Source organism: Culex pipiens, chromosome 2 (assembly GCF_016801865.2).
Source record: "Culex pipiens pallens isolate TS chromosome 2, TS_CPP_V2, whole genome shotgun sequence".
NCBI lineage: Eukaryota > Metazoa > Arthropoda > Insecta > Diptera > Culicidae > Culex > Culex pipiens.
This window is the reverse complement of record NC_068938.1, coordinates 34,075,775-34,086,455: the sequence shown is the minus strand read 5'-3', so window position 1 is coordinate 34,086,455 and position 10,681 is coordinate 34,075,775. Positions and strand designations below refer to the sequence as shown.

The 10,681-nt window shown below is 35.8% G+C and overlaps 1 protein-coding gene across 2 annotated transcripts in view; it reads left to right on the top strand.

The window, feature by feature from the left end:
• Positions 1-266: 266 nt before the first annotated feature.
• LOC120427809 (uncharacterized) overlaps positions 267-10,681 on the top strand; it is a 29,723-nt gene continuing 19,308 nt past the window's right edge. The window contains exons 1-2 of one of the 2 annotated variants that reach the window (XM_039592729.2): positions 267-659; positions 5,353-5,788. In XM_039592729.2, the coding sequence (XP_039448663.1) occupies positions 5,734-5,788 (55 nt within the window). In that variant the 5' untranslated portion in view covers positions 267-659; positions 5,353-5,733. The remainder of the gene's footprint in view (positions 660-5,352; positions 5,789-10,681) is intronic. The other variant, XM_039592730.2, reaches the window with a different exon arrangement.

Genomic DNA, 10,681 nt, shown 5'->3' with positions numbered 1-10,681 from the left:
CTCCCGAACTCCAACCGAAAACAACCCCCATTCCACTTCCTCTCCTCGACCACGTCCAGCAAAGAAAGACCCGGCCTCCGGTACGAGACGAGCGACGCACCGGTACTTGAAATTATATCCGAAAGCTTCTCCTCGCCTCATCTCCTTTCGCTTGCATCTTCTCGGGTTTGGCCGCCGCGATGTTGTTAGTTCAAGCTTCTTGTCCGAACCGACAACCACATTTTGTGTACATGTCTTTATAAAACTGCCGAGATTTCCGCACCGGACTTCAGTACAAGACTGACCGATCCCCAGCTCAGAACGACCTCCAATCCAGCGAACACGACCCACGAAACACGCGAACCTCGCGAATCTTCACCCAAGAACTCTCGTTACGATCAACCGTGTGTGACTTTGTGTGTGTGTATTTGTGCGTTTGTACGATAGTTCGGTAGCATAACCCTGTAACTGCGAGGAGATTCCCTTTTGAGGAGAAGAGCGGTCAAGTGTGCAAAAACATAAAGTGAGAGAGCAAGAGCAAGAGCGGCGATCTTTACGTTCAGCACTCTGCAGCAGTTAAAGGTTCTTTTCTCTTGCGGCCCTTCTCCGCCGCGTGCTGATCTTCATCCGCGCGTTTTCGCGAACCTGAGCCGAAACCCTGGAGCTGTAGCTTCTCCTAGGTACATGAACCGAACACCAGTGACGTGCGTGGTGGATAGGGTGACCGGAGTTGGAACATTGGGATATTGATCCACTAGTTTTAAGGCCGGTTAAGATTGATCACGTTTCGTTCGAAAGTGTCGACTTCTATCATTGTCATGATTTTGCGTTCCACGATACTAATTATGTTTAGTTTTCAATATTTTGACAAAATTTAATCAAAAATTTCTTTTATTAGGCCCACTATTTATTTAAAAGTATTTAAAAACTTCATTCATCTATGGAAATAAACCTAGAGACTTCAAAGAATACAAATTTTGATACATTTGAATTAGATTCACAAAACTTCAGTCCCTTTAAAAAGAGTACAACCGATTTGGGCTGACTGCTTTTGAAGAAGAAATTCGTGAATAATATGAAAATTTGATCTTAATTTAGATGTTTTTAAAGTAATGATCAAAAATCAAATCAAACCATCCACATTAACGACCCCCGGGTTTTTTGTGGTCTCTATTGCAAGTTTTTGCTCGAACCAAGGAGTCCGAAGGCTTGAATGGGGAGAGCACCCAAACCTCTTTTACTCCAAGGAACCTTTCACCCCAGTGTTTGAACTGACGACCTTTGGATTGTGAGTCCAACCACCACCAGCGATTCCACCGGAGTAGGCTTGGTTTGGTGTGTTGTTTGTACTTATGGCATGGAGACGACTCCTACACCTGGAATGACTTAACGGCCTAACAACCAAGGCCGGGACCGACATTTTACTTCCTCATCCGATGGAAGGTTGGAGCAGATGGGAATCGAACCCAGAATCATCCGCTTACAAAGCGGACAGCGTAACCATTCGGTCACGCACTGCCACTAATGCCAAAGTAATGATCAGTTTTCTCTGAATATTACTGGCATTTTAATTAAATAAAATTCTTTCTAGTCCAATTTTCATAAACAGAGTAGAAAATATAAAAACAAATACATTTTAAAAGTTTTTATCGACCCAAAAAATCATAAATAAAAAAAAATAATCTAAATTTCAGTCAAAATCTTTAACAATCAGCAGAAATCAATATAAAATGCATTCCCCTGTGTTCAGAATCATTCTAAAAATGTTTAGGTTTATTTAGAAATCTTTTGATTTTTTTTTTGTGAATTTCTGATGAACAGTGTCACAACAAGTGTTTTAATCTCTAATAGACACATTCTTCGGCAATGTACACCTTAGGATGAAATTTTGAAAAGTGTGTATGAGCTATTTGGATATTTTTTCTCGATTCTAGACTACTTGAAGCTTCAAAAATCATGGTTTTCATTAATTGATCATTTGAATATCATTATGTACAAGTTGGTTGAGTTATGCATCAATTCATGATAAAATCATCGTTTTAAAACATTTTTCTAAAAACTCCTGGTTTTCAGCAAAATAAAATCCAAAAATTATTTTTTGATTGCATTTTGTAGGTTTTTAAATGTACTAAACGGAAATGTCATGGATTCGCAGTTTATCTTAAGTTGAGTATTTTTTCAAACTAGTGTAAGTTTACCATTTTATTGCGTTGCAACGTCACGAAAAAGGGACAGTTGTTTATGCCAACAGAAAACTAAACATTCAATCATTTTGATAATTGGGATGCTCTTTGTACTTGGAAAGAGCTTTCAAATGCAACCTAGAGCGACTAAATTGGTTGTCTAGATCCAAGGTTACAACAGGCTTAAGTTTGCGTTGCAACGTCACGAAATTTTAAATCATATTGGTCACATGGCAAAAAAGGTGTATGCGTAGTTGGTTGTTGAAGATAAAAGGATACTAAATATTATATATTTTTCATATAATGTTTCCGAGCATATTTACAGAAGAATTGTACATGGGTCATTCACAAATTCCGTCACTTAAGTTTGTATGCAACTTGAAAAAAGAAGGTATTTTATGAAACTTGTTCAACAAATCAAAATAGACCGATGTTTACAAGGGGGGAAAATTCTAAAACTTTCAAAAAAGTAATCACGTGTTTACTGGATGGCCCCTTTATGATATACTGATTTACGTGAGGGTTCATTCTAAAACCACGCAACGATTTTTTTTTTTATCCCACACCCTTATGTAGGCCAAATTACAGTGAAATTCACTAATCAATAAAAATCACGCGATTCGATTGTTTTTTTTTACAAACTTTTGTCACTTTGTTGTTGGACGAACCCTTACTTAAATAAGTTGTATGCAACGTTTAGTTGTTCGCAATTAAAAATGTTATGTTGCGCAGATAAACAGTGTTACTATTTCCTCAAATTTTATTTAAAAAGCACCAAAGTCAACAAAATAAGTTACGTTGTTTGCAGATCACCCCTTAGGGGCCATCAACAAACGATATGGGCACTTTATTTATAAATTTCAGCCCTCCTGAAAACTTGAAGCTCCTTACCTTCCTTCTAAAACTTCCACGTGTTTTGTAAATTGGCCAAAACCATTAAAATATTAAGGGAGCGTTCTTGCATTACGTAACAAAACATTTATATTTTTAGACCCCCTCCACCCCCTGGTAATACATTTCCGATACATATTTTTGTTTAATTCCTCGAATCCCCCCTCCTCCCCCTTGATATAACGCCGTTACGTAATGCCTGGACGTCCCATAACATGGATAGAGGATTGGAGGATTGGCTTTGAAAAACATCGTAAATCGTACTAGTACTGTGCGGTATAGAGATAGGGGGGGGGTCTAACATTGGCGGGCCAATCAATTCACATGTCCTTGTACTGTCTATCAATGTCTTATAATAAAATTTTAATCTACTGTTGTTAAAACTAACAAAAACTATGATTTATTATGAAACTAGAATTTCGTGACGTTGCAACGCAACGAAAAACCCTGTTTTCAAAAACAGAGCGTTGCAACGTCACGAAATGTAAGTGGTCTTTAAAAATCGGGGTTTGATTTTTTCGAAAAACTAATGATTGCATTCGATTTGTTGGCCAATTTTACATTAAAAATGGAAGAAGAACTCAAAATTTGCCGTTTAACAGAGCAGAGTTAATGGCGAAACATGAATTGGGTCAGTATTGAGAAAAAGTCACGCGTTGCAACGTTACGCTACATATTCCCCTCAAAAAAATAGAATATTTGCTTAAAATAATATTTCAACACTGTTTCTTATCGGAAATTTAATGCCCTTTCCGAATTTGTAATAACACATATACCTTTTCTATGTATTTCTTGAGTTACAGCCGAAGTACTGAAAAAAGAAAAGTCAAAGCGTTGCAACGTCACGGCGGAATGTGTCAATAGTATTTTAACTATTGACTGCAAAACAACTGAACTGGAAAAAATGCATTTTTTTTCTTTTTATTTAAAGGTATAAGCTATGACTTTAATCTATTATTATTATTTTTTTGTTGGCACTGTAAATCTAGGTTTTTTTGTTTCTCAAAATGTCTTTTTCCTAAAAAAGCACTCAGTTAATAAAATCTAAGCTTAGAAATATGTACCCTCCCTGCAAAGCCTTATGAATTGATCTCAGTTGAAAGGTTCTCCAAATCTCTGAATTGCAAATGTAACATTCTATTAAAACAGAACTGTTAAATTTTATCAAATTAACATTAATTGAATAAAACTTAACAATAAAAAAACATTCATACCTAAAAATCACTATTTTTTCGAGATTGTTACTGGTATAAAGTTTTGTGACTTTACATTTAGTAAAGAAATGGAAAATCAATAGAAATTAAAGTTTTTCTCTACAGCCAATAATTAATCGATTTTGGCTTAAAAAATGATGTAATTTTCATCAGTATCTGTTGAACTTCACTTTTTTACTCCTGAATTTAGGTAAAATTACACAATATATATTAAACCATCAAATTTTCAAAAAAAAGAGGGCTCAAAACACAACTACGTCACCAAATAGCGAGAATTTGACCTGGGACTCGTGATCATGGATTAATGTTTCTCGTTAGTTTCACAGTTTCTAGAAAATCAGATTTCATGTATGTCATGCTACCGCCCGTGTGGATCAATCGGACCGTGCACTGGACTCACAATCCAGAGGGCGCCGGTTCGAATCCCGCGGCGGGCGCTCTAAAATTCTTTGTGTAAATATGGGTATTCGGTGCCGTCGCTCCGTGCCATACTTTCATACACTTAGGAGCCCAGGGTGGCGAAGTCCTTGTAGATAAACAGGAAGACACGAGTGGTTGGTACTAGCAATGGTAAAGTCAACTTCGTTTTTTTCGTTTTGGTAGAGTTAGATTATATTATTTCTTTTACAATTTATATAAAAGAACGTCATTCCGATTATGAGACTATTTAAATATTGTATGTATTCATTCCATCGACTCTACACAAAAATTGGGAAGGTAATAAAATAATATCTAAAATTACATTTCTGCAAAAGGCTAAGATTATATATTAATTTCATACAACAAAAAAGGTCAAATTTTCGGTCAAATAAAGCTACTTTCAAAACAAATAGTTTTGATTGTACCAAGATTGAAATTTTGCCAAAATATTGATACAAAGTATTAATATGATCGAGAGATAAATATTTAATATATTTAATTAGAGGCTATTAGAAAAATAAATACATTGTGATTATAACAACCCACCACCCACTTGCAAACCTGTCCCTCCTGTCCGGCCACCCTAACCACACCACTGTTCGGCACAGAACACTCATTCTGAGACTTCAACCCGGCCTGAACTGACTCATTCCCGCTCCCTGCAGCCATCCAACACAACTTACCAGACCAGTGTACCACCAGCGGCTGGGCTTGTCGACCACGATCGAGACTTCAACAACGACGACGACGACGCTGAGAGAGAGAGATCATTTAAAGGCAGCTGCAATCAGTGCCCGATCAATCATTGAGCCGTGAACGTGACATTGGACGGATCTTGCCCAGGTACACACATCGCAACGGGTTGACCCTTTAGCCGCCCCTCGGAACATCAGAACCCATCAACACCTTCTTCTTCGTCACCATCATCGTTGTCGCCGGAAGTGATTTTTGACGGAAATTGCTCGTGTTGTGTGTGTGATTACGAAGAAATTATTTGAAGAAATCAACCAAGAAATTACCAACGACAGCGACGGAAAAAAAACATCATGAAGTGCCTAATCTTTGCCGTTTTGTTCGTCGCCGTGATGGTCCAGAATAGCGGTAAGTGGCCACCCCCCATCCCCCGTGACAGCAACTATTTGCCGGCACCACACCACCGCCGTTTGCCATTCCTCGCGGGGAACCGGTGAACGTCACCGCGGGGGAGAGCCGGCCAATTGGCCGTGATAAACTATGCGCGCGCGAAAGTGTGTCTATTAGCGTTCGACGCCCCCGGGATTTTTGGGGGGGTTTTGGACTTGGGAGTTTCGACAGGCAGGGAGAGAGAGTTTTTCCTCGCACAGCATGCCAAATTAGCGCGCGAAAGACGAAACGAATGGGAAAGGCAAAAAAAAAGTGTTCATAAATCGTGTGTGTGAGGGGGGTAGATGTGTGTGACTAGGTGATAATTACACCGGGTAACGTGATGGAAAGAGTTTGGACTGAGTTTTTGGTACTAGTGTGAGGTGACTTAAAAATCTTGACTTTTTTTTGATAAGGTCCTATAAACAAATGTAAACAGTGAGTGTATCCCTTTCACACCTTATGTCAAAGTCCATCGGAGTAAGCGGGATACACTCAATGTTTACATTTGTTTATAGGACCTTATCAAAAAAAACTCAAGAAATGAACTGTCAGTAAGTGTTTTGACCAGAAATGTGTGGTAGTTGTAAAAGAATAATTCTGGAGATTTGAAAAGGTCCAATCAAACAAATTTTTATGTTTTGCTTTCCGGTTAAAACCGACCTGTGTACTGAGTTGATGTCTATTGGTGACCATTTGGAACTAGCTCCGGTGCTCCGCAGGACTTGGCCATGTCATGTATTTTAATATTGATGTCTTTAAGTTTTATATAATATTCGTTAAGTTTTATATAATAATGTGGGTCTCGTGGCGCAGGGGTAGCGGCTTCGGCTGCCGATCCCGATGATGCTATGAGACGCGGGTTCGATTCCCGCCTTATCCACTGAGCTTCTATCGGATGGTGAAGTAAAACGTCGGTCCCGGTTTCTCCTGTCTCGTCAGAGGCGCTGGAGCAGAAATCCCACGTTAGAGGAAGGCCATGCCCCGGGGGGCGTAGTGCCAATAGTTTCGTTTATAATATTCGGCATTGTTATGTGGAAAACTTTTTATTATATTGACCAAAATCTCCGGTAAAATTGAACCGTATTTTCCCCCCTTTTGGCAGTTTAAAATATAGACAAATCTAGACAAAATTTGATCAATTCTAAAAAAAATGGAAAATTTAAAAAAACTGATCGATTGAGAAAAAGAAAAATACTCCAGAATTATTCTAGGAACCATTATTCTAAACCAATGTTCAAGTTTGTGTTTTTCTAATCTGGTATTTGTTTGTGTTTTTAATGCAAAATCACACAAATAAGGCCTTCATATAAGTGCAGCAACGACTTAAAATCGTGTCATTTCAAATAATGTGTCTGAAAAAATTAAAGGACTTTACAACTTTAAATTAAAAGATTTTTTTCGTATGGTCGAGACCACGGACGAGAAAAAAAACGTATTCAAACTTTTTTCTTAATTTCTGAAAATTAATTGAAAATACTTTTTAATCAAATAAAATATTTTGAGTACTATGATTGATACACCTTTCATTATTTTGAAATAAATAATAAACAATATAAAACCGATGCAAATATTTTTCACCGTTTTTGAACCTCGTCTCTGGCTAAGGTCGAGAGAGGGAGGCTTGTAATAACAAGCCAGAATTGCCAATGCAAAAGTTGTTAGAAAATGTATTATACATTAGTAAATACAGTCGTTACAGTTTGAAAAAAATAACTTTTGACGAAAACATATTTTTTGCGAAAAAAAAACTTGTTGCAGTGCTGTACATCGATCATTAATAAAAAATGAAAATATTTACTTTCAAACATACTCAACCATGTAATAAATGAAAAAATAATTTAAAAAATATAAATGAACTTTTAAGGTGGAAATGTTCTAAAGTGGTTTACCAACATTTTCCCTGAATTTGCAGAAGTTTTATGAAACCTGCCCAAAATGCAAACGTTTCAAAAATTAGAGAGGGTGACATTGTGTCAAAACAAGTTATCTACCTATGAAACTTGTTCAAGGGAATCGTACTTACATGGTGGAAATAAGGTTTTCCAAATATTTTTGTATTTTTTTTGCAATTTAGAAGAATTTTTTTAAAATAGATTTTTTGGGAGATATTTTTGGGCAAAAATTAACCGATTTTTTTCCTTAATATGTCTACGACACAACTCTTGAAACAGAATCAACCCTATTAAATCCCCATTGCTCCCGATTTTTTTTGATATTCATTTTGAGTAACTGTTGTTCTATAAAAAACTTTACTTGTTCTGTTTTGTGTTTTTCTTATTCTTATTCTTATTTTTATTTGCAATAATTTTGTTTCACTTATGTCTGTTTCTGATAGTATTTGGCTTATTATATTACATCATATCGTTATCCTTATCCTTTTTAGTATTTTCATGTTTTTACAGCTTCTTTTTTAATTTTTTCGCTTATTTTAAATTTTCTTATAATGAATGATACCACTATCATTTAAATTTAAAAAAAATGTGTAGAGGTGTAATCTTGAACATTACAAAAATTACTGCACATTTAATTTCACTTAAAATGAAGGAAATGCTAGTTAAAAACAGAGCTAAAATTTTCAAATTTCAAGAGTTCTTCTTTCCAATGCTTTTTAGCGATCAAAACTTGGTTGAAAATGGATTTATGGCCTCTAAGATAAAAGGCGGGGTGTTACAACCCATTTTTTAAAATTGACAAAAAATATATATAAAAAATTAAAATACAAGAAATGGTATTAAAATTTGAATGAAAAGAGTGTTTTAAAATGCATTTTACACCAGCGCAGTTGTTTTGCAAGCATAAGTTTTCAAAATATCTAAGTATTGACGAAACATTTTTTTTTTTGCCGAAAACAAAACTTTTTGCATTGCTGAATACAGAAAAGTGGATTTCAAATTATTTCAGTTGTATAGACTTCTATTTCCATTAAAATTTTCAAGTTTTTTGGAAAAATATTTTTTTCCGACGTAAACGGCAACATAAAATTTGAAAAATATTTGCAACGGCCTAAGGTTTTTTATTTTTCATAAATTTTCATAAATTTTCAAAATGTTCATTTTCATGACATTTCAAACCATCAATGTAATTTTTCATGTTTTTATTATTTTGAAAGAAACAGTTGCTTTTTTTTTTTTTCAAAAATCTGAACAAATTTATTATAATTGTAGGTATATCTAGATCACTATTGTCAAACTCACTCACGAAACTTTCCTCTCCACGTTGCACGAAGTGTATCCCCGATTCGCAAATTAAGACCTCCCGCCGCGCGCAAAACGATAAAATTAAAGACTCTTAAAGATTGTCATAAACGGCGGCGATCATTGTGTCAATCCGCGGCATGCGGCCACCGCGATCGTGTCCCCTGCTCTGCCCCTTGCCCTCTGCCGGCAAGCCGGAAAGATTAACGGTGCCGCCGCCGCCGCGTGGCGGAGAGTGTTTTTATTAATTGACTACCATAACGGGGTAAAATAGAGAAATAACCATACCACTTATCCTACTTTTCCCCTAAATGGTTTCCGCGAAGCTCGTCTCATTCTGCCCCTCGTGAAGACCCCCTCCCTCCTTTTTTAACGTTAAGTGAACGTATGCTGCTGTGCGTTAGAAGAACTCTCTCTCTCCAAGCTCCAAGTACGTTCCCCCTTAATTTGGCTCATTTTACACACTGGAACGTAAAACCATAACGCGATGGTAACGCTCTCCCCCTCGTCTCTCCTGGCAGGCAAATGGTGAAGCTGTGTACATATCACTCAACGTGGTTTTATGATATTTTTGCATGCTAATCTGTGTCTCTTTTTCCCACTTTGGTTTTTCCCTCTCTCTGTCTGTTTCCTTTCTCACTAAATCATCCGATCCGGTCTAAGTGAGTTAATTAAAATTGCATCCAGATTTTATGGCACTTTGCGTATACAAACCGCAAATTATAATGATTTCGTGTATTTGTATGTGTGTTTCTGTGTGTATGTTTAAGTGTGTTCAATAACAGCAACCGCATGTGCAGTGCATGTGTGTACATGGTGTAATTAGGTGGAAACATGAAACAAACATTTGTAAAGTTTACTAACGATAACCACGAACGCGATACGGTTTAGTGTATGATTCGGATTATCATACATATGCTAACATCCACAGTGAAAAATAAATAAATGATAAAAATTTACCTCATAAAATAATATCATATCTAGACATATGTGAAAAAACAGTATAATTACAAAATTAGCGGTGATTCTATTTCTCGTTTTATTTTTAATAAATATTTTCTGAAAAAGAAACCAATAAGGTGTTTTACAGAACATATATTTTCACTACAAAACAATACAATTTTTCATCTGGAAGCGAAATTAATTTTTTTTTTATTTCAAAATATGTTCAATTGAATAATCGAAAAATTTCACAAAGATTTCATTTATTCAACATTGAATTTTGACGATAGTTGTCAGACTATCGTATGCTAAACAATGTGGATTCGATTGAAAACACAAAGAAATTTTTTTTTCTCAATTTGAGTTTTTTTGCAAAGTCGTTTCTCAGCAACTAACTTTCCGATTTTCAATGTCTTCAAATGAAAATTGTAGAGAATTATCACATCTCTTAATAAAGTTCTTTCTAGCTTTCCAGATATGCCAATAAATAAAGCTGGTACAAATTAATTATATAATGTGTTTATCCCTTGACTCTGATCAAGGTTGAAGGCAAAAAACTAAATTGCAAGTTTCAAACCCAACTTAATAAATTTTTAAACAATTTAAAATATTTAACAGTCAATTGTACAAGGTTTTTAAGAAAAAAGTTAAATTATCGGTAAAAACAAATGTTTATGTAAAACTTTCCAAAATGCTAAAAAATTTGCTACATGTTTGGCGTATTGATTAATTA